This window comes from Engystomops pustulosus, chromosome 6 (genome assembly GCF_040894005.1).
Source record: "Engystomops pustulosus chromosome 6, aEngPut4.maternal, whole genome shotgun sequence".
Taxonomy (NCBI): Eukaryota; Metazoa; Chordata; class Amphibia; order Anura; family Leptodactylidae; genus Engystomops; species Engystomops pustulosus.
Genome location: NC_092416.1, coordinates 47,314,232 through 47,339,302, shown reverse-complemented (window position 1 = coordinate 47,339,302; position 25,071 = coordinate 47,314,232). Strand labels below are relative to the sequence as shown.

The 25,071-nt window shown below is 38.9% G+C and overlaps 1 protein-coding gene across 16 annotated transcripts in view; it reads left to right on the top strand.

Annotated features, from left to right (window-relative positions):
* PLCH2 (phospholipase C eta 2) overlaps positions 1-21,847 on the top strand; it is a 483,181-nt gene extending 461,334 nt beyond the window's left edge. For 11 of the 16 annotated variants that reach the window (XM_072155952.1, XM_072155951.1, XM_072155947.1 and 8 more), the window contains 3 exons: positions 7,362-7,421; positions 15,340-15,679; positions 19,513-21,847. In XM_072155952.1, coding sequence (XP_072012053.1) covers positions 7,362-7,421; positions 15,340-15,679; positions 19,513-21,125 — 2,013 coding nt within the window. In that variant the 3' untranslated portion in view covers positions 21,126-21,847. Of the gene's footprint in view, positions 1-7,361; positions 7,422-15,339; positions 16,403-17,248; positions 17,277-19,512 lie in introns of all 16 variants that reach the window. The other 5 variants (XM_072155961.1, XM_072155949.1, XM_072155948.1 and 2 more) reach the window with 3 other exon arrangements.
* Positions 21,848-25,071: the final 3,224 nt, after the last annotated feature.

Genomic DNA, 25,071 nt, shown 5'->3' with positions numbered 1-25,071 from the left:
GTTTTGCATCTCTGTCCATGTTGCCATGGAGAGCCTAATGCCCTACTGGAGGGAATCGTGGTGCTCACATTAGTTATACCCAGGACCTTGTAGAACTTTTTCATTCTCAAAAATAAACCAGACTGTGTGAGAAATAAACTATTACTATGGGAAATGCAAATTCTAGTATCTAAAGACTTGTTTACTTGGTTACATTAGTAAAATAACACATGCACACATATATGGAACAAAAATACAATATCAAACGATAAGTAACCCATAATAAGTCTACATTACAATTCTAATATAAAAATGTATATGGAATATATAGAAAGAAGAAAATGAGTGCAATAGACAGCAGTGACACTCCCCTACTGCACAAAGAAGCTTCTCCGCATAATAAATAAAATAGAATTATATTTTTTTCTATAATTATATGTTTTTGTTTGGCGAATACTTGTCCTCTGGAAACTAAAAATCCTAAAGTGTGTTTAACTTTTAAAGGAAACCTATCATTTAAATTAACCCACCTAAACTAAATTTCTCTTAAAAATATATTGTTAAAAAGCATTGCACTAAATGTTTCCTTTCCATGGCTACAATGTTACAAAAATTAGTTTGTAAACATATATGCAATTCAGCTGATGTGAGTCCATCAATGGAGTCCTGCATATTACATTTTACTTGCACTGCCCTGCCTCCTTGTTCCTGATTGACAGGTCTCACTGCTAGGACATGCTGCTGTGTGGAACAGGTACTCTGGTACCGACAGACAAATACAGCTCTGTTTACTACTTTTTGGGGTAGAAAAAGCTGTGTTAAATAGTTTATATGTTTCATTGCTGGAACATTTTGAAAGAAAGCTATGTTACATCATTGAGAACTTTGTCATGTGATCAGGGTGATGAAATCTACATTTTTAGCTAAAAGAAGGGTGGCATTTAGTTAATAGGGCTCTTGTCCAGTCACTATTTGTGGTAACAGGTGCCCTTTAAACAAACTTTGCAGTAGCGTGTACATGATGAATGACAATGTTCCGAGGTTATTATGCATCATCTGAATTTTACAGACTTGCAGAGATGTCAGCTGCTATATCTTTTATTTGGAATCTCTGAATTAGTGAGTGGAGACCTAGCTGCTGTAACTCAGTGATCTCCCTCCCCTCTATGGAGCTCCAATGTAATCTGACACCTTGTGAGCTTCTTGCTATCTAGCAAGAGAGAATTCAGCAGAGATTTTAGACTGAAATTTATTTAGGAGGGAAGGAGGGAGGATGATAAGAGCCAAAGTAAGTAGAGAAGTGTGACATTCTGATGAGATATAATACAACATTACTTATATTGTATATCTTGTATTATTCATTTATGCAGAGTTTATTGAAAAGTTAGTATCTATTTAAGCTTGGAGGCAGAGAAGCAGTTAGTAATACAATTTTTAAGTCAAAATCCAGTTCGCAGCCATCTGAAAGTGGTGTATGATTCCTTTTTTATTTACTATTCCTTTTCCTTTCTGGCTTTGCCACAAAAACTGCAGTCAATGCTATTGTTTTTCTACTGTCTTGACAAAAGGGCCATAATTCTTGTTATATTGGAGGGAGTACAAATGTTTGTACCCCTCAAATACTGGAATCTGTAAAACCCCTAAGAGACTGGTTAGAGGTGGGACAAATAGACTACATACATACCTAGCTTAGGTTCTTGGTTCCAGCTTTTCACAAGTAACACCAGTTTTAAGGCCTGCACCCCCCAGATGTTCCAGGGAGTTGCGGACCGGGCTTCAGCCAATGACTGGTCTCCTCCAATCATGGGATGTATTTCTAGGGGGCTTAACTTCCTTTGTTTGAGGAGGCCATTCATTGGCTGAAACAGGTGTTGACTCCCAGGACTCAAGGCCAAAGGAAAGCCTGAAAACCGGTAGTACCAGAGCGATGCCGGAGCAGGGTAAGTTTGCTTGTTTATGCATATCCTCTTCAAAACTGTCTTTTTTTTTTTTTTCAAACTGTTCTAAGATTTATTTACCCATCGGCTTCACCCCATGGCATAACGGTTAAGCTTCCTTTCTTTTCTTTCTTACATTTTCTTTCTTTTTTAAACATTTTTGTTTGAATCACAAAAAACCCTTTAATGTTTTTTGTTTTGCCATCGCTAGTCTCCAAAGTTGTCTTGGTTTGTTCTGACAAGCTGGCTTCTAGAGGGTTTCACCAGACCAAACATAGAATCCCTAAACTGAACAGACATGCTCAATTCAGTTCAGTAGTTCTAGTTTGGGCCACACCAGAGTTTGTTGGAACAAACTGGCTTGTGGTTGATGGGCCAACATGTCTGAAGAAATTGACCTATTAAATCACTACCAATATGTTGTCAAGTATCTCAATCCCTTCCAGATAATGATGCTTTCATTGGTCAGTGGGCTGGCATCATCCATAAAATCAATGTTATATATAAATTGGTTGTATAAAGTCACTGAAGAAGAAAGTTCAGCACTGAAGTCACGCTCTCCCCGCCTCAGAATGCCCCCTATGCTGAAATTGACAGCCCTGCATCCAGTTACATCAATAACTGGCTCTACTGAAGTCTGCTGGATGCCGTGTGCAATCACAACACAGGGTTTATCCGAGTCGGAGGAGAGCTTCACTTCAATGCTTAATTCTCCTCCTCTTTGACTTTATACAACCAGTTTACATCACATTTCCTGGGGGAAGAAACATGATTTGACCCTAACTTGGTGTTAAAATGTTTGACAACACACTGGTAGTAGTTTATTGGTTACGTTTCTGTTGACAGATTCCCTTTTAAAGGTCCAATTATCTGCCTGACAACGGGAATCTTGCCAATCAGATAAAATTGGTTCCACTCAAGTGCTTTATGAGAATGAAGGTGTTCATACAACTAAATGTATATAGTGCATTTCTGAACCACCTCATCCCCAAAGTCTAATCTCAGACACTGATCTCCTATCCTGTTTATATGGGATAAGTATATGTAGCAGGAAAGAGCCTTCAAGTGGGCTGACCATCTAAACCATCTAAGAAGTCATACAGAATATGATGTAACTTCATTTTATAAATGAGATGACCTCAGTCAGACGCCCACTACTTGGATATTGATGTGCCCCTAGTTTCTGTACTTAGACATCCAGTTTTGTTCTTATTTTTTCCTGTGGTGCTTCTTGGCACCTCATTTATAACAGTGACAAAAATACTTTAAGCATACAAGCTTTCTGTGCCTCCTTTATGCATAATTTTGACTTTTGTCAAACACAAAGTGCCTTAGTTTCCAATCCTTTCTTGTGTGCCTTGTTGCAGACTTGTCACTTTCTATCTGAATAGCTGTGTGATTGCAGCTGTTCATTCGCAACTCCAGCAAATAGTGGAGCGAGCGTTGTGAATGGTTTACATTTAATACACATATCGCAGCTAATCAACACTTTTTGTTGGAGATACATATTGAAATTCTTTTCTGGTACCCAATGCTTTCCTATAAAGACCTATTTTAGCGCTTGGGTAAAGTATATGTATGTATTATATGTGTATAAAGTCTATGTGCATGTAGGACCATGGGCGCGTCTCATACAAGTGAAGGTCTGCTGCTGAATTTAGTTTTACAAGGTTATCTCTTTTTCTAAAATAAAGCCAGTGAAGAGATCAGACCGAGGTCAAGCTTTTCTCAGCCCCACTCATGGTGAGACATTAGCATCTAGTATATCATATCTTAAAGGAGTTTTTTCGTAAGGCAAATTGTAGGGTAGTTGAAAGTATATACACCAGGTGAGTAAAAAGTCCTAGGATTTCAGAAACCAAAGGTAAAATTACATATCTCAATACTCCAAAAAGTATTGGGTGAGGGGAGGGAGGGGTCTATCTTTTAGGTTATGTCCGCTACATGATCACAATCTTGAAAGCTGCTATACTGGATCAAGTGCAAGTTTTTCCAAATGAAAGGTGGTCATGTAGCATCACGATGTGACCACATTTGTCTCCAAAATGGATTTGCAATATCACATGTGATTCCAAAGTTGCAACAACCACCAGTAAGGTTCTCTGTGATGTAAAGCTACTAAAAAATATGTAATGCTGTCAGTATTGGAATCAGGAAATCCCATTTCCACTATACAGATCCCATAAAACAGTGATACTTCAACTAAGAACATGAAGCTGCAGACAATAGGCAAAAGAGCATAAATGCCAAATAAAACCAAAATAAAATACGTTAACAGTTCTGCAATGCTATGTTGAAATAGGTTCACAAAGGTTAGAACAGAAAATTACCTAGATAACATAGCAACCTTCAGAGTAGGGTTCAAAAACAGTTGAGAAGAATCACTGGTATTAATCACCATTGAGCGGTAGAACTTCCAGCGCCGGATGTGGTCACAATGAAACAGGTCCCTCAGGAAAACAAGGTCCACCTCCCATAGGTTACTCATTCACTAGTGGTTTTCTTGGTTAGGCTTACGTTCCCTGTCTTGTACTGCTCGGTGGTGACCAATACTAGTGATGCTTCTCACCCGTTATTGAAGCCTACTCTGAAGGTTGCTATGTAATCGAGGTACTTTTCTGTTGGAACCTTTTGTGCATCTATTTCAATGTAGCAGAGAATTGTTATTTTTATTTTGGATGTACAGATATTTGATGTGTTGTCCATGGTGCTGAATACAAAGCTGAAGGCGCTGGATCCAATCTTTACAGACAAACATCAGAATCTAAGGAGAATCCCTGGGTTGATAACTTTTGGACCACAAGCAAGATTGCAAGATTTCTGAGACAATACAATGGGGGACCGCCTTTCCTTTGGAAAAACTGACCCTTGCCCGTTTTTTTTCTATTATTAGACATTTCTTGTTCATTTTTTCCCATATCAAATTAGTTTTTATTTCAGATCCCCCTCGGATAAACATGCATTGCTCCTGCCATAGCCACTACATGGTAACTACTCTGATAACTAGGTCCTCCAGATCTGCTCTCTATTCTGGCACACCAAATGCTTCCAAGCATTGGACAAACTCCTAATTTACAGTAATTTGAGTGAGACCCTAATATTACATTTCCATGAATCCATCTTATAACATATATACCAATACCACACAAGAAAAATACTTGTGTGTAACTTCAGCTCACAAGAATATATTGCTTCAGTTGTTTGACATTTCCATCTAGAGAGAGGGGGAAAAAAAATCCCTGAAAACCGACCACTGGTTAATTAGGAAACCATGGCAACCCACATCGTTAGAACAAAGGAAACAAATCATTCTGAACTGGGCTTTGCAATGAAAGCCCCGGTAAAGGCTCATCCATCACACCATGCACAGGGAGATTTCCTGAATCCTAAAGGGGCTTGGGATATTTATTTATCCAGACGATGTGCAGGAAAGTAATATTGCACCACTTAATAATCCCGCCATCTTCTATTCATTTACGAAGCAGTTTAATTTCTTTAATTTTCCCATTTACTTTTTGCAAAGCATCTAAAAGAGACAAGATTTCTACTTACAGTAATGAGACTTTTTTTTTTTTTCCCCATAAATTGCTGAAACGTTAGAGAACTACATTAGCAGAAATTGTGTAAAATAATAAAAAGGGATTATTCTACAACGGGGGTGTATCTTTCCGTATCTTTGCCGTGTCTTTGTTTTTTCCTTTAATGCTACAGGATAAATGGTGCAAGGACCTAAGCCGGTCAGTTCAGTTCTGTGATTATACTGTAAGTTTGGTACTGTAAATCCAGGGGGGGTTTGGAGCAAGTCGGAACAAACTCAATCATGGGCATTGGGCTTAAAGGTGATGTCTACTTTCAAAAAATAATTGGTATTGTTTTTGTAATGAAAAGTTCCACTATTTTCCAATATACTTTCCTATTTCTTAGATCTCTGCTTGCTGACATTCAACATGAAGCTTCATTGTGTACTGCCTATGGATGATCATGTGATGTCACAGAGGTGCATGGCTTGTTATATCCCTGTTCATGTGATGTCACAGCCATGCACGGCTCGTTATATTTCTAGTCATGTGATGTCATACAGCTGCACTGCTCATTATATCCCTGGTCATGTTATGTCGCACACATGCATGGCTCGTTAAATCCCTGATCATGTGATGTCACACAGGTGCACTGCTCAATGTATCTCTGGTCATGTGATTTCACACAGGTGCAGAGCTCATTCTATCACAGAGTTGTGTGATATAATGAGCTGTGTACCTGTGTAACATCGGTGTTTATCCACAGGAAGTAAACAATGAAGTCTTCTGTAGAATGACAGCATTAATAGATCTAGAAAGGAATTGGTACAGAAAGTATATTGGAAAATTGTATAACCTTTCATTATTCAAACTATTTCAATTATTTACTAAAAATGCACAAACCCAACACATTCAGACATGGTGACTTCCAGGTCTATAGAGCCGGTGACAGTGCCAGCTCTTGTATTCATTGCATAGCAATGTGTCAGCACTATTCAGTGAAGAATGTAGAAGGCAGCTGTGGTAATAAACCGCTTCTGGCCTCCCTCAATACGGTCTCTGGCCGAAGACCGGTTCCTGTCTTCGTGAGCAGGAGAATGTGCAGGGATGTCAAAAGACGTTGCCACAGGCTCTGAAACCACCCCACTGATGAACACCATTGGGGACAATTGAAAAAGACTTCCTCTAGTAGAATTCACTTTGAATTGAGAAGCGTCTTGGAATGCTAGGTTCACCCCTGGTTGGGGGGGGGGGGGGGGGAGTAATCCCAGTCCTGCTTCTTTTAACATAATCAGAAAGATGTAGATGTCAAAGTGCCCTTGTTTGTTGTCAAGTATTCAGCTACTTTTTGTATAAATCTGTGTGAACCTGGTGTATGATCTGCAGGCAGCATGTTATAGAGCAGGAGACCCACTCTGTTGATGTGGTGAAACAACCCCTTGTCTGCAAAATGTAACTTTTAGGTCAAATACTAATTTTTGAGGCAGTATTGTTCTGAAATGATGGACTGTAAAGCACACACAAAAGAAAATAGTGTAAAAAGTACAATAAAGAGGTTTTTACTGGTTCCAGCTGCTGCCATGTCCTCTGTTCTTAATTTTGTTCCTAACCTTTCTTCAGATTCCTTCCAGCCTTTCTTGTTACAGCTGTGTAATGTTACCGGGAAATGTACAGTTGCCAAATTTTCTTCTAATTACAGCACAAATCACTTTCTGCCCATGGGCAGCACCATAACCCTGAACCCATAAATCTTCAAAGTTGTCTCTCCGAACAAGCTCTCTGTTGCGTCTTACTCTATGTGGTCTGTCTAACTTGCATAATGTTCCACTGTTTGTTCTCTTATTTACTTTAGCTGTGAAGTTCTTCTCTTCACTTTTAATGTTGTTTCTTTCTGATTTGCCTTTACTCTGTCTGTTTGTGATTTCAGTGGACTTCTCTGTGTCAAAAATCTACTTTTAGAAGCAGAGACTATTTAGGAGCCATGAAGGTACCCCCCTCATGTCGCAGGAAGGTGTAGTGAGTGAGAAACACTCACACATTCTGCATGTTTCCAACAAGTCAACTCATAAGCATCATTGTTACTGACACATTAAACAATCAGTTCATTATCTGGATTGTTCTACTAATAGGCCATTCACAGCCTCCGATAGACCATTTATGAAGCTGATCCAGGGTGAAAATTAGCCAATCTGCATTTCAATTCCTTTTCACCTTTGTTTGATGTTTCTGCGTTTATTTTTGTTCTTTGTGCTTTGTCTATGTTGTTTTTTTTCTATTTGTTATATCTTATGTTATTTCTTTCCCTCCTCCTCTTAAAATACTTTTAGAAATTTGTACAATAGTAATTTGTGTCTGTGAAGTCCCCCTCCCCTTTAAGTAGACTGTTCCGCTGACAATGGAAATATTGACATAAAGCCAAAACACCTACGTTTCCCTCGTAGCTGCTACCTACTGTATATGACACTATTAACTAACGATTGGTACAAGACCTATGTATAAGACCTCATGTCAATAAAGATTGGAACTTTTATTGTGAGACAATACATTTTAAATGTAAATAGTTACAAATTCTGGCGCATAGCCAAGAATTGTGACTATTTATTCATCTTACGCCACCTCCATGACAAGTGGATGTGAAGGGCGTAAAAGCGGATGCCCTCAACCATGGTGTGGGCCAGTGTAGGACATTCCTGACCTGTGCTTGCACACTACTACTTAGCGCAGGCTGTAGCGCAATTGTACTTGGGGGGGGGGGGGGGTCCACAATTGCACGGCCACACATGATAAATCTCCTCCATTGTGCATCTACTTAAGTCATCATTTGATTTTGGGCAACCATATCCATATGGTCAGTGAAGGTCACATACACCTGACTAAGTGGCATTGTCATTTTTTTTCTGGCTTCCATTGCATCTACAAACTGGAACTCATGCACACAAGCAATATGCATGTTATATGCCACAAACAACAACCTCGTGTCATCAGCAGGTGAGGTCTGCTCACACCCTGAAGACAGGAGAAAAGTTTATCCAACTGCAAACGAGCAGGAATATGATCCGCTCTTAGTTTTACCTTTTTTGCTCAGATATGGCTCCATAGAGACCCCAGTCATGTATATAAGCCCTTGCCCGTGAACAAGTGCGGTCAGTGCAAACTGCTCTGTGCCCTGAAGGGATCCCCCTACCCGAACCACTGACTAATCACAGGAAAGATCTCCGCATGTTATCAAAATCAGGTCAAAATCGGAAGATTGCTTCAGCGCATGGAGCGATTTTCACTGACTGCACTTGCTTGTGGGCAAGAAATACATTGAAATACTTGGGGGAAAAGTGATGATAAAGATGAAGAGTTAAAAACATGGAATAGGCTTTACCCTTGGATAAGTTTGCCAGATTGTGGCTATAAAGTACAGTACGATGGAAAGAAAGATGAAAAAGTTTTGAAACAAAGCTGTCAGATAATTTCAGATTGTGATACAACAGCACTTACATTGATACAGGCAGAGCTGTCAATCATTGCATGTGGGCGGGGCAGTCAGGACTCTGTCTCTACTAGGAGTCCGGACAGAATTTACTCCTTTACTGCTTTTTTTTTTTTTTTTTTTTTTACTATATTTTATATTTACTATAAAATGAAGAGCATTGAAGGGAATGTCAGATGAGACGCACAAAAATAAAATATTGAGTTTACTTATCCTTTACCAGTCTTCCATGACTAAGGCTACATTCACATTGACGTATGGAGGACGTATATACGGCCGACGTAAATACGGCCGATATACGTCCTCCATAGAGGTCAATGGGCGCACGCCGCCCTACGGGAGCGGTACGGTGCAGCACACGTGCGGCACCGTACCGCTCCGTACCCGGAAAAAGATAGGACATGTCCTATCTTTCTCCGCGGTACGGCACCGTGCGCCATTACTTCCTATGGAGAGGGGCGGGGTTAGCTGCGCTCACCTCCTCCTCCTTCTCTCCCCGCTACGGTACGGGCGGGCAACGGCAGTGTGAATATAGCCTAACCTGTAGCTTCAGGTCCTATTTCAGAGCTGGACCCCTTCTGAGTTCTGCTCTTCACTGGACCACTCACGGGCCTAAACATTGACCTCCCTACACATAACATAACCATGATTGAACTCGGCAACCTCAAAATTTCCCTCCTTTTAAAGAAATTTAAAAACCAAATGTTTTTTTTTTTATAAATCATTTGTTGCTGGCATTAATAATGATAAAAAAATCATGGCTAAAGTATTGGATGCTACCAGTAGGTGGTAGATGACAATTTGATCACTCAAATGAAGTGACAGCATTAAGAAAATGTCACCCCACTCTGGCCACTGTCCGATCCTTTACATACACAGCATGGCATGGTTGGCCAGTGGTCGAACATGTTTTCCCCAAGTGAGTCTAAAAAGTGGCAGGAGATTCTCCAAAAGCTACTGCTAAGTCATGGGAACCATAGGAAAGGGTCACACCGGTTGTACTTCTGCCCAATTTCCATCCACACACAATATTTTTTTAAATTGTATCCCCTATTCACAACATAAAGTATAAATGTCTGGTGGGAGTCCCAATTTCTCTGATCATAGGGCATTGATGGCATATTATAATGTCCAAGTATTTCATCCTCCTCCCACGCTGTATAAGACTACTAATTAAAGGGGTTGTCCAGAGGTTTAAAACATGGCCAGCTCATGTTACTGCAGCTAAGTTTCATCTCTATACAGCTAAGCTGCAATATTGACACAAACCATAACGCAATGTGGCACTGTTTTGGAAGAAAGCGGACATTTTTTAACCTCTGAACAACCCCTTTAAGTCTTATTAAACAACTAGATGGCAGCAAGTTATAGATTTATCATCTTTGTTTTACCAGGTCAACAGTTTTTGACTTTACAATCAACATTTTTCTTTGTCCAAGTGTTCTTGTTTTGCTGTATAGTCATTTTTTTCTCTTCCCCCCTTAAGGCTTTTAACATCAGCAAAAAAACATACAATCCCTGTCCATTTCATAAGTGATTTATGGCCCTATCTATGACTGTTTTTTATGATCAAAACCTGGCAGCCCCGAGACATGTAACCTTCAGGCCCTTTATGATTATTCTGGAAATGAAGGCAGAGTCTTAATTTCAAAAACTCAATATCTGAATTCTGTTTAAGAAAAAAAAGTCATTCTGGATCGCTTTCTAAATGTGTCTGATTTTTTATTTTTTTATTAACAATTTAATATTGCATTTGATCTGGGATGCAAAATGAGATTGATAATATTCCTTTCCGTTTTTTTTTTGTTTTTTTTTCGAGGATAAATTTCATGTTTTTTTTTTTGTAAATGCACCTAGTGAATGCTTTACAAAGAGCGGCACTTCATCCTCATAGCAAAGATCTCACAAATTCATTTCATAGGTGGATTTTTTTTCCTGTCACGATTTTCTTGTGAATGCCTTGATAATATTCTTTTTTTCCTCAGTTGAAGAATGTTTGCATTCGAGTTGATTTGTATATTTGCCAATTTCTCTCCCCCACAAACAATGTCGTTTTTTTTTTTTTCTTTAACCTCCTCTATGGTGTCAATGTAATGTAGCTTTTGTCAATTCTCAGGAGGCTCCGTCCTTCATAAATTTTTCATTGAAGAAATTTAAAGTGTGTTGTTCAGGGCTTTGGTTTTGGTCTCAGAAGAACAATTAATTGACGTGCAGCGTGTTGATATTGATGTGTTCAACAGCTCATTTAACAAAAGTAACCCATTATGATTTAATGGAGGAAAAAAAGCAATTTCTAAATCTATGGCACAAGCTATTTTTTGCTCTAGAATGTAACTTGGACCCTGCAGTGTTTTTTCTCCATTACGTTTTTTAGTTCCATGAGTACAGGGTGACCAATTACCGTATATATTCGAGTATAAGCCGACCCGAATATAAGCAGAGACCCCTAATTTTACCATCAAAAACTGGGAAAACCTATTGACTCGAGTATAAGCCGAGGGTGGGAAATGCATTAGTCACCCCCCCCCCCAGTATGTATACAGCCTGCCCCCAGTAGTATACAGCTTGCCCCCAGTAGTATACAGCACAGCCCCCAGTAGTATACAGCACAGCCCCCAGTAGTATACAGCACAGCCCCCAGTAGTATACAGCACTGCCCCCAGTAGTATACAGCACTGCCCCCAGTAGTATACAGCACTGCCCCCAGTAGTATACAGCACTGCCCCCAGTAGTATACAGCACTGCCCCCAGTAGTATACAGCACTGCCCCCAGTAGTATACAGCACTGCCCCCCAGTAGTATACAGCACTGCCCCCCAGTAGTATACAGCACTGCCCCCCAGTAGTATACAGCACTGCCCCCCAGTAGTATACAGCACTGCCCCCCAGTAGTATACAGCACTGCCCCCCAGTAGTATACAGCACTGCCCCCCAGTAATATACAGCCAGCCCAGCATTAAAAGAAAATAATAAACTTATATACTTACCCTCCGGTGGCCCCGACCTGCAGCGCTGCTCCCCCGATGTCCGCGCGTCTCGTCTTCAGGCTTCGGCGCCCGTCTTCACTAACTTCATGCCGGGCGCCGCCATTGTTCTCCCCTGGACGGCGCCTAGTATGTCCTGAAAAACTCGGCTTATACACGAGTATATACGGTACCCTTAAAACCAGCTGCAATGCTAAACTACTCCCCTGGTGCTAACAATCCTTTAATAGCAAGAAAATTCCATTCATTTTTTTTTTTTAAGGTGAAGAAGATTACTTTAACTTAATTCTGATAGTATCGAACACTCCAATTTTTAAATGGAGGTCCATGCCTTATAATAAGGTGAAATAACTCTTCAAGCCAATGCTCTTGCAAGGGTTCTTATTTGATAAGCTAATCCCCTTTGTGGGGCAAGTTTTGTTTAAAACTAGGAAAATATTGTCTAATGTCTTTGGTGAACCCATTTTGGTTCCAGCAGCGGCTCTGTCGGACGCTTACATTGTGTACATGACTGCTGAACCAGTTCCTGGCCTTGATGGTCACGTCATGGTGGAGGGACGTGAATCGTCTGCGTCTACTTGATGTCTGACATAATGGCTGTCTACTTCATGGCTGACAAAACCGGAATCCCAATAGATAAGGAAACCAAGGGTTCCTCTGGGGAAGTGAGTTCACTCATTTTTATTTTTTAGCATATGCTTTCCCCTCAGGGGTTCTTATCATTCTCTGCAAACTTCTTTGTAGGAGAATGTTTTAATATTAAAAGAATATGGTAAAAGAAACAAAAACTACCCCCATCTTCTGAGACCGCCGGTTCTCCACTCCTGAATTGGAAGTGATCCACATGACTACTAACATTATATTGCCTTTTATTTACACGGGACATTGTAAATATGATGCCACCACCAGCAATGGCACCAATACCAGGGGACCTCTAGAGAGTTTATTGTAGAAGTCTAAATTTTTTGGATTTTTTTAATCCCATATTACAAAATTGGAATCCGTATTTATTTAGTTTTGTTGAGCAATTCAAATCCTTTACATAAAGGTTGACCGTAAAATTGCACTGGAACAAGCTCTATATTACATTAGCTGTATCTGAGCCTTGTTTCCTAAGGGTCACAAGGTTATACAATGCATTATAATGTTCTTATAATGTCAACCAATATTTTTTTGCAAATTGACATGAAGGGAGAGTCGTAGTACGTATAAGGCTACTGGTTTATTACAATGAGAATCGATGATGGAGCTAGGGCTATGCTGTGATACCACAGGCGCAGCGGCTAATGTCGCTATTAATAATGCATGAGGCATTCACAACATACAGCAGATTTTTATAGATGAGGCAGATGTCAGGGGGTCAGGAATGTTTCTTATAGATTGTGACGAAGAGGTTGGCAAATATACCCGGAATGTTGCGAGAATGCCAGAAATACATTCTTCATCATTTCACTTCACCCAGGAGAATGTAATGATTATGTTCCATGCCTTCACCCACCTACAGTACAACTTGTGGCAGAATCTTGGCTACGTGGATGACACAATTTGCACTGTATTGTGTATCTCGCCATTGTTTGTTCTTGTTAATCGTGCATTTTTTTGTTCAGATTAGTGTTATGTATTGAACGTCTGAAGATTGATACAGAAGCCAGAGCTTTTCTAATTTCATTGCTCTTTTTTACTGTAAGATAAATCAATGTACCATGTTCTTAACCCATTGTTGCTGTTTTACATGTAATTTACATGAATTGTTTGCATGTCTTCCTTGTCAGAAGAAAGAGCCAAGCCCATGAGTGTCAAGCAATGATGGTTGTTCTTAAAGGAACACTCTAGAAACAATCAATACTGTGCTATGCCTGAAGGGGCAGGGAATTATCTCGATCTTTGATGTAATGCCCCTCCCCCTTACTTGCTTCCCTTTATCAGTTTTTTTCTGGAGCGTTCTCTTAAGACAACCAAATGTATTGTAGATAAATCCAAGACCATATGATTATATATTTACCAGAAATAGTGATTACTAGCTCAGAGATGGATAAAAACTGTAAATTGTTGATCTTATGCCAACTTTCCATTTGTCGACAGGATAGTGGCATCTACAAATGGTAAGAATGCTCAGTATAAGACTAACATAGAACAATGTACATTTTATCAAAGACCTTTCACTACCCCAAAAAAATTATATTTTTTATCATTTAGCAATACTAGGACATCAATTCTGAGAAATGTGGATGGTGCTTTCTCTACTATTCCTACTGGAAATGTATTTATATTGTTTCAATAGGGTGTGTCCTTTCACAAACATTGCCTGCAATAATTGGACACTGTCAGAATGTAAATGGACACACCCAATTTAAAGGCGGGGCACCAAGAAAGTTTTAAGAACCAGTGCTACAGAACTCTTATTACAGGGGTTGAACAAGACATAAAATAAACATGTCCAGGCTTAAAATATCAGTGACTTATCCTATACCCAAAATTTGTTTGGGAGTATCGCCCATAAAAAAACATTCAGCGGCTAACTTTGGGTTTAACCATTTAGTTCTGTTAAAAAAATAATGTATAAAATATCCCTTATAATGATAAGATCAATGTGGAGATGCATTTCAAACCCAAAATGGGTTAGCCCTCAATCCATGAAGTTTTTATGACCTATTCTAAGTATTGTTAATAATATTAGATTTGTGGAGGTCAGCCAGCTGGACACCCCCCCCCCCCTCCCCCGCATATCAACTATTTTCAAAAGTTAATGGAACAGTAAGCGGATGGCTCCATTCTCTCTGTAGTGGCTGAACAGAGTCACTACAACTAGGCTTCCGTTTTAAGCATGGGAGCTTATCTGTAGTAACCTGGTCTAACCACGGCACACAGATCGGAGCTATATGCTTCCTGTAACATTATCTTTGTATCAAATACTAAAGACTTCTGATCTGTGGTTGATGCTGGATGTTGCACTAGACCTATGATTTTGATGTGATTTGAATATTTTAGGCCAGAACAGCTTTTTAAGTAATAGGCATAAACCCTAGTCCTTTATAAAATGTATAAGATGCATTTTTCACAAACTGAGTTGCAACCCTTGACGTCCTATTCTTATTAATTTACTGATGTCAACATGAATGCAGAGTATCCTTATGTCTTAGAAATGGGTGGAAATGTACGGCTTGTTTTTTTAATTGATTTTTGTTATTTCTTGTCTATAGATCTAAGACTTTTAAGACCATTTCAGCCATTTCAAAGTCTCCATCTTTTCCATTTTTGCCAAAAAGTTTTTTTTTTATACCTTAAAATATTTGACTTTTTAAATTATTTTTGATCAACTTGTTTGTTCTTTTTGGGTCAGCAGCATGCAGATAAAACATAACATTACACATGCTCCGAATAAGATTGACAAAGCAACTTTTAACTTTTTTTCTGTTTGTTTTGTGGTTGACTTTCATTTAGGTCAAACAGGCCGTGGGCTTAAAAGGTCTGTTTCTGAGAAATCCAAAACAAGCATCACTGGACAGTCATGCTGCTGGACAGCTTCACCGGAAACATTCCATTAGTAGTCATATATTAAGAAGAACTGCCAGCGCTCCGACAAAAGGCCAGCAAAAAAACAAAAAGGGCTTTCCAGAAATTGCAATTGATTCCAAAGACAACAGCTCAGAAGGAGCTAGCGAAGATAAGGAGACGGACGATTCATCTATACCCCGCTTTGATAAAGAGCCTGAAAGTGCTTCTCCAATTCTTCCATCTGGGGAAGGTACTCCCACGGAATTGCACAGCAAGAGTTTAAAAGGTAAGAGTATAGGCTCTGGTAAAAGCAAAAGCCACGTTCGTATCTCTAGGTGCACAACGTTCAGTGAACCTTTACGGAGGTCTGATAAAGCCTCTCCTCTGGACAGTCCTGCACATAAACCAGGTGTGTTTGCTCGTTGCGCGATGAATGGTTCAGGTAGGATCGGGATGGCTACCAACTGTATGAAATGCGTGATTGGCTCTAAAGGGAGTCCAGAATTGGACTGTAAGTGGAGCGATAACAGCAGCAGCAAACCTATAATACATGATATTTCAGCTCGCGAGCAGTATAGTAGTGTGCAAGAAGAAAGGTTAGAATTGAAATACTATGGTATCACAGATCAGCCAAGACGGCAACAGACAGACTTACTAGCTCTTAATGACAATGGGAACACTGATGACCCAACCAGAAACTCGCAGTCCATTGTAATACCCGGAAAGAAAAATGGAGAATCCAAATGTGCTGGGATGAAAAGTCATCCTAGACAACGGTGGCAATGCCAATCAGGCGGCAGGTATGGAAGTACTGTTAATTTGGTCCCTGTTGGCAGTGGTTCTATATCCTCTAACTCGAGCAGTCTTGAGAGCCTTGGAAGTCCAGAACGGTCTATGGGCTGGCATGAAAATTCTCGAAGGCAAACGGGTACATTACAAAGGGAAATGAATGCCTTGTTCGTTCAAAAGTTGGAGGAAATTCGAAGTAAATCCCCTATATTCTTTACTGGTAAGATATGTATTCCGTCTCACCATCAATGTTTTAGAAAGCAGTCACAATGTGGAGTTATTTAGCATCTTTTTGTTGTGTTTTAGTCTTTAGATATTAGTGCCATTACTTTAGCCACTGCATTGTTGAGTGTTCAATGTATTTTTTTGTCTCTGTATTATCTGCATTGTCTTGTGAAGTTCCTGTACCAACCAGAGCATTTATCTCCATTATTCTTTCTAATTATTCTAGAAAACATTTTTACAACTTTATATAACATTGATGTCACACAATTTAACAAAAACAACAATAATTAATGTAAAAAACCATAAAATATATAGTCTAGTTAGCAGTTGCTTTGTAGGATATCTCTGTTCCATTCAAGTGGACGGGACAATGGTATTATGCCTTACAAAGTGGTGTGAACCATGAGTGCTGTGGTCCTACAAATGTTTGTTCGGCAAAGGTGCCAAGAGTCAGACTCTCAGAATGCCATATTGATAGCTTATCCTAAAGGAAAGCAATCAATATTGTAATTTGGAAAACACCTTTAGTCCTTCAAATATGCCAGTTTCTGCTGTTATAGAACAGTGAATACCTCTGGTTGTTTGATGAGTGGACAATGATAAGGATCAATTTGTGTGGCAGTTTTGACTCTTGGCACACCCATATGGAAACAATAATCCACATTTTGAACCATTGATCTTTGAGACTATAAATGGGTGCTCTGATTGTTGCAAGTACATGTTGGTCTACTTGCTCATGTGTTGTCCTGTCTACTCGTCTATGTATATAAATGTCACCTAAATCTTCTCCTGACTAACTTCTCTCCTGCGTTCTTCCTCTTGTACTTTTCTGACTCTCTAGTAAAAGACTGAAGGACAAGAGTGTTCAGGTAACTGTGTGTCGTGGTGTTCTTGGCCATATAAGGGGCTGCTTCTGTGCTGATTTTTGTTTTGTCAAGACTTCAAAAAATTTCTAAACATACAAATATTTGAAGAGAACTGCTTGAGAAAGTCATGATGTTAATGCTATATTATAGAGAATTTTTTTTTAATACTTCCATTTTCTAACACTCTTACCAGATAAGTCTTGATAAAATTATAACACTAAATCTTTTAGTTTGTGTTTGACACATCAAGATCTTGTAGAAACTTAAAGGTGGCGATAATCGGCTACGAACAATTGGGGTTAGACTAGACGCACCTTGTGAGGACCCAGACTTTTACACAGTAATTTGCCTCATTGATTCAGCAGAAGACGACCCCATAAAGAGCTTCCTGTGAAATCTTGTCTTGTAGGGTTTTCAACAATAACCTTTTAATGAAGATTTGCAACGATGGTGGTCCATAATACATCAATCCAACATTTACAATTGCAACACATGTCTATTTACAACACAATTCTGTCATTATTTGCTGCAAAAACTACCTAAAACACCTTGCACTATATGAATCAAGAGTTTCAGACAAATTTGAAATAGTTTTGTTCCAAAAAGGGTTGTACGTTAAAGAGGCGGCATAAGTGTTCCAATAATAGATGGTGCAAAGGACAACGAGACAGTCTTAAAAAAACAGATTTATCATCCAACATAAGACACTTTGGTAAATCTGGTTCAGCGTGAGACTTATGCTCTACCAAAGTAAAACTGAAACACTCGACTTCAATGACATATAATCTGTCTGCTTCCACCCTTTAACACTTCTACAATGTCCTACATGAAAGAAACATGAGACATTGTCTATCCAGTCATTGTTTTCTCCGCGTAGCCCCAATACTTTACATCTTGTCTGGTATGGTAATTGCACGCTGATTGTCTTATCTGTGTTGCATGATATGTTCTTTGTGTTCTTCATACTTTGCATGTGTTTTATAGCAGCAAGCTCTTAAAGGGAACCTGTCAGCAGAAATGGACCTAATAAATCACTACCAGTATGTTGACAAGCTGCCGAACACCTTCCAGATTGTGTGTGTTCTTTTTGTTTTTTTTTTTGCATGAGCCATTGTGGTGGAATCATCCAAGAAATCAACTTTGTAAAAAAATCAAGGAGGAGGAGAGTTTAACACTGAAGTCGAACTCTTTCCTCAGAAAGCCCCTTTCACTGTAATTGATGTCCATCCAGAGACATCGCTAACCAGATATCCTGAAGTCCAATGCATGACCTCAGTCACAGAGTAGGAGGTTTCAGAGCTCCCCACCGTGCACTTATGTACAACCAATTCACATCAAACTTCAAAGTTGATTTTTAGGATGATGCCACCACACTGGATCTTGAACGAAACAAGAACTAGAACTGTTTGACAATATACTGGTAGTGTTTTATTAGGCCAGTTGCTGATGACAGGTTCCCCTTAATGCTTGGCTGTCCAATCTGACAAAAGGTCCCCACAGGTTGGTGGCCATTCTTGGCACCTATGATCAGAGTTCTATTCTTCCTACTTTGTGGAGGATAATTTGACCAGAGGGCTATTTTGAGCTCTTATTTGCTGTATAACAAGTTGCAAGTTCATGTTAAGGGCTTGACCCTTTAATCCTGTATTGGGATATGTATGGATGGGTATGCACAAATATTTTTAAATAAATCATTTATTGAGGTTTTAAGACTTTTTCATGCCTTGTACGCCACAAAATGTATTTACAAATAAGCAATGATAAATGCCCCCCATTGTGTGCAGATGTACAAGAGAGGGGGTGGTTGGGTGTTTTGTAGATTGTTCGGAATAAAGACAAAGATCTATCAAGCCCAACCTATAATTCTAAAATGTTGATAGAAAGTAAGGAGACAAAAATGCAAAACTTTAAGGACTACGCTTAGTGGAACATAATTGGATAAAAATTATTATTTTCAAGTCTAAATATGGCAGGATAAATCCGTGGATCAGCATCCTACGCAAACTATTATAGTTCCCATAATATGTTAAATATTTGCTCGTAAGAAATGCAATCATTTGATACATCCTAGAATATGATATGTTAATCAATGTTTGACGGATGCATGTTCTGGGGACTTTAAGTTTCTAGACTACTGCATTATGTAAAATGTGGCTGAAGCTGCATGTATCTTCTCATCTACTTTCTTAATGTTCAAGAACATGTTAGTGATAACCACCTTTTTGTTATTTTCTTGCAGATGCCAGACAAATCTCAATTTATAGGTCGGTCTCTTCTTTATGCAGTCTTGAAACTATTACAGAAGAACCCACCTTTGCCAAGCAAATACCTCTTCCTGGTCCTACATTTCTCCAGCCTTTTGCCTCAACTACAAATGAAAACTTTAAAGGGCGTAAGGATACAACAGGATCCCAGTCTGAATGTTGTAGTGTAGCTAGTAGCTCTGACAATATATACAGGGCTAACCGAATAAATGACCTAGCCATAGGTAAAACTATCCAACCAACAAATGGTCCAATCACAAGCACTGAAAATCCAGAAAACACATACAAAAATAAAAATTATAATGCGCACAATAATGCCAGCAGCAAACAAGAACCTACCATCACCATAAATTCTATGAACATGAAACCGGGAATGTCCTTGTTAGCTGATGTCTCGAGAGAGAGCAATGGCCGTCAATCAAAAGGAAGTCAAGGTGAATGGTTCTTTGTTCAAAGGAGCAATAGTTCCGAGGTACCAAAAATTAGCAGATTTTCAGAACAACAAATAAAGCCCACCCAAGTAATAAACTCTTTACCTCCTGGTGTTCTGAGACCAAAGCCTAATCGATTTCCCCAACAATTATCTGCAGTTCGGATTGGACCTCCTGCAACTGTCAGAAGAACAAAGAGTGAAGGTCATGGTCTTTCAAGTAGCACAGCCTTAAACTCCACATTACAGTCTCCTGTGGCCGAGGTCTATTCTGATGCGACCATAAATGATCGGATATGGAGCAAATTAGAACTCAACAGTCATAGAGACAGTATGTCTTCGTCTTCCAGTAAATCCTCCAACGACACAGTGATTGACCTTTCCTTGCCTAATTTAGCACAGAAGCATTTACTGGATCTTGATATCTCTGATGGTAACTTTGATAGTATTAACTTGCAAAACAGCATCCGACCAAGATCAGCAACTACTTTAGCCAGAGGAACTTCATTTGGAGTAACAAAAAGCAAATCCAATCCTAATTTAATATCTAGCACCAAAGTAGTAGATGAAATATGTCCCAGGCCTCTAGCTAAAGGTCCAGATGAAGTATTGCCACCCTTACCAAGAAGGAACACTTGGAATAGATTATATGTAGAGAGCCTCAAACAGATGAATCGAAAACCCAACAATAATAAAGCAACAGTTGCACAGTCAATGTCTAAAAGTCTTGGGGACTTGACCTCAGATGATATCTCGTGTAATTTTGAAAGCAAGTATCGGAGCATAAGCAGAAGCTTTATTACAAGGTCTATGAGAGCTCAGAGAAGACCTGCTGGTATGAATCCCTCCACTAAGTCTACAGATTCGCTCACAGAGCAACTGAAAAAGCTGACAAGTTTTGAGAAAGAAAATGATATAACTTCTCCCACAGAATTTCAACCTGTTCAGTATGAAGATGACAACATGAATCTTCTTAGGAGGACATCCTCTAGAAGCCAGAGCAGGGTAAGGTACATTGCCAACAGAGCAAAGCAAGCCCAAGAACGACAAAGACTTCAAAATCTGGTTAACGGCAATTCCATTGAGGAAAGGGGAAATCCAGAAGGAGCTTGTGCAATAACCAAAGGGTTCTGTGTGGATTCTCTTTCGACCCCCTAAGTTTACATCAGAATCCTTGGATAAATTTAGACCAGAATAATACACTGTTGTGATTAAATACATCTATGTAGCATTTACATCATGTATATGATGAGTTGTCCATGCAAGATATACCTCGATGGGGAAAATTCTATACTTTAATTTTGGGATTGGACTGGACTCAAGAAATTCTAAAGCACTTATAGTACTGTATATATTTTTAAACTGATAGGTTTACATTGGGTTTGCAATACTCTACTGGACACCATTCCTTTTAGATATTCCTAGACTATAATGGTTCCATCCGTTCATTTGTGGAGCCATCTACAGAAGGCTATTCCTGACCATCCAGTATGTTAACAATTTTCTGCACTGCTTGACCAATGTGAAACGTGATATTTTTAAACTGCTGCTGTATATAGCACCTTTAAAGTACAATTTTATTTTATTTTTTTGCACTGCCATATAAAATTTTCAGAGTATGGTATGTTTTAAAACAGAAAATTAGCAAACTAAAGATAACATTTAAAACCCCTTTGGTATGTATTATTGCTGTAAGACTTTTTTTCTCTGCTTTTGATTTTTTTTGGAAGTTCATTTTATGTCAGCATCCTAGACGTATGTTTTAAAATGTGGTTATAATTTTTTTTAATGTCCGTTTTTTGTTTTTTTAATTAGTTTATTTTATTCCTGGGTTATACTAATCTTCAATATATTAAATGTTTTAACAAACAGTTTGTAAACTACCAAAATCTATTAAATAAAATTATTTAACCATATAATATGATTGATTTATATATTAAATATAAAAAATCGCTAATATTTCTCTATAAATGTTATGGTCTTATTTTTTTTAATTTTCTGATTAGAAAATAGCACCTTTTTCATAAAGCATTCAAGCAAATCTGAATTTGAAACATGAAAGTGGAGTTTATATCACAATCCAAAAATATGGCCTACACAACTCTAAGACAGCTCTTGTTTCTCTTCTGGGGTTAGGATCCATTTCTGAATTTGGTTCCCAAATACAGAACTAAACAAATATAGGACTGTGTGCAAGGACAGGCATGAATATTGAGACGTCATTTGACTTCAGTCACATATCTTATTAATAGTGTTACTTTAGTAAAATATTTGGTACACTTGAAGGGCTCTAACAATGAGCACCCAAATTCTGATCTCTTTGACAGATTTTCACAGCAATTGACTCTCTGAATTACTTTTCATGAATATGTTAATTATGGAGAACATAGACATGTTCTCCATAATGTTTGGCATTTGGTCACAGTTTGACAGTAAGCCCCCCCCCCTCCCCACCCCTAACTATTTCACATACTGAGCCATTGACTTACTATAAAATACCCCAATGCAAGAAATGACAACGGCACCACATGTGTCTATTGGTGCCCTACAATAAATCCATCCATCAAGGGTACGAGTTCTGCAGATCTTTAGCAAGCAAGCATATATTCAGTGGTCCTCAAGTCCTAGGAAAATGAAGTCCAATCACAAATCCAAACACGAACAAGAAAGGGACGGCACTCACTGATCTTCAAAAAAGTCGTCTTCTTCTTTATTATGACATATGCATATACTTACAAAGGTAATATATAGGGGACACGGAGGCCGGAAGAAGCGCATTGCCGCACGAAACGGCCATTGCCTTCTACTGGGTGCCTAGCCCTCACTCCCTGCCCTGTATATTACCTTTGTAAGTATATGTTATAATAAAGAAGAAGACTTTATTGAAGTTCATGCGTGCTGTCCCTTTCTTGTTCGTGTTTGGACTTACTATAAAATATTGCAAAGCTTAAGAGGGTTGTTCAAGGATTAAAAAAAACCCTGAAATATGGGGCTTAAAAAAAAAAACAATAGACTTCTTATTGCCTCCTCTGGTGCTCTTATTTATCACTGCAGGCCTCTGTCTGTTCACATAGGTGAAAGTACATGGGGAAATCATGCAACTTGAATATTCCTATTAGCAGCTGAGATAAATCCTTGGCAAGATGTAATTTTGATCGGTCTGTTTATTAAAAATTTTCTAAACTATATAGAACATCTGTACAAAACCATGGAAGGAAATTAAAAACAACAAAGATTTTTAAAAAACCAACAATATGATAAGGTGCTGTTGAGTATTGGACTACGTTGATAGGTTAATGATGAGACTGGAGTAAGGGGAATAAGAAATAGAGATGTTCAGACCTGAAGAAGTTCAAATTTGCCATGTCGTATACATGTATGTGGTTTTAAAGGAAATTTACATTTGGTTCACACTAACAGAATCCTCTTTTGCACCCTGATGCAGGATCTGGCCTTGTAATCCAATTTTGTGGTCGTCTTTTCCTTAGAGATGTTTTAAAAGTTTGTAATGAGCAGCAAGTGCTCTGGGAAGGAGCCGCCAGGGCTCCTCCAGGCTCTGGCTGCTAAGGCAATAACACGCCCCCAGGACCACTTGCCACTCATTGGTATATTTTTAGATAAAGGAGACCATAAAAACTATTACAAGGCCAGATCAGGATGCAAAGTGGAATTGACCTTTATAAGGTGTGAATCCACTGTATATTTCGTATAAATTGTGTTTAGGCACAACATATATTCATATCTATAGTTGCGAAAAACATTTTCCATAACATTGTAGAGGAATGAATCTTAGGGGTTCTCCTTACCCTCTGCATTGGCTTTATGAACATTAGGAATCGATAACTTTGGTAACTACAGTTTTTGTAAAATTTTTGGGGACACTCCTGAATTATCTAGAACCGTATATATTTCCTGGACGATGTTCAACTTCTGATAAAATCATCCATATTATTGGCCTATAACATGCCACACACATACCTTCAATTTGCCATGTGTAAAAATGTTATTTCCTTGTAGAAAGACTCCCCCCTCCCCATTTTCCTAACTTTAATTGAACACATTGGAAGGAATATGCCATTCGCAATTTCTAATTAAAGAAGTCAGTGTTTACAGTGAGTGTTGTTATCAAGTGCAATTACCCGGAGTGGGGAGAACTTGTTCATCATGTCACATCCAAAAATAAAATATCCAGGAAAAAAAAGACAAATAAATTAAAAATGTCTTAATAACCAGTTGTGTAAGAAACTCCTTCACTCTGGACACTGTTTCTATGGTAACTGTAACCACAGCGATGTGGGCTCCTCTGTCATGACAGTGAGATATACTGTATACTGAATGACAGAGACCGGCCGCCCGTGTTTTTACGATCTTCATTTCACAATTATCAGAACCTCATTGTGGTGGAATCCATAGTTTTAATGGATTTAAGATGGATATGAATTACAGTCACAATATAGAAGTAGGGTTATGTTGTCCAAGTTGACAATTTTTTTTTTTTATAATGAAATACTAAACATATACCATCGTGGATAGAGTCCTATTTTACAGGACCCTTGATGAAGTGTAAGGCTGATGTAACTCATTCTCATGCTGGCCAACACAGTTCAAGGGGTTGTACCAACTATTTACTTTATACAACAAGCTGATCAGTGGGGATCCATCTTCTGGGACCCCCAGCAATCCAGAGAATGGGGGTCCTGTTCTCACTAATAGGCTGCTCCATTCAATTGTGAGTGTTGGAAATTGCCAAGTTCCGCTATCTCCGACACTCGTCTAGACAGTAAAATGGAGTGGCAAAGATGATGAGCACTGTGCCGAACACAATTGAATGGAGTCGCAGGACAAATGTTTGCACTGCAACTTCATCAGTTAGAGAGAGCAGGACCCCCGTAGTCCGGATTGTTGGTGGTTTCATTCTCGCGATCAGTTACAGTCTCGCCAGTTGGCCCTCACCAATCAGCTTGTGATCCCCAATCCTGTGTTCAGGGGATACCTTAAATAGTTGGTACAACCCTTTTAATTATTGTACCCATGATACTTTCTAAGTATATTATGGTTGCTACATCAGTGGTAGCCCCCACCCGGAAGGCCGGTTGAACCAAAT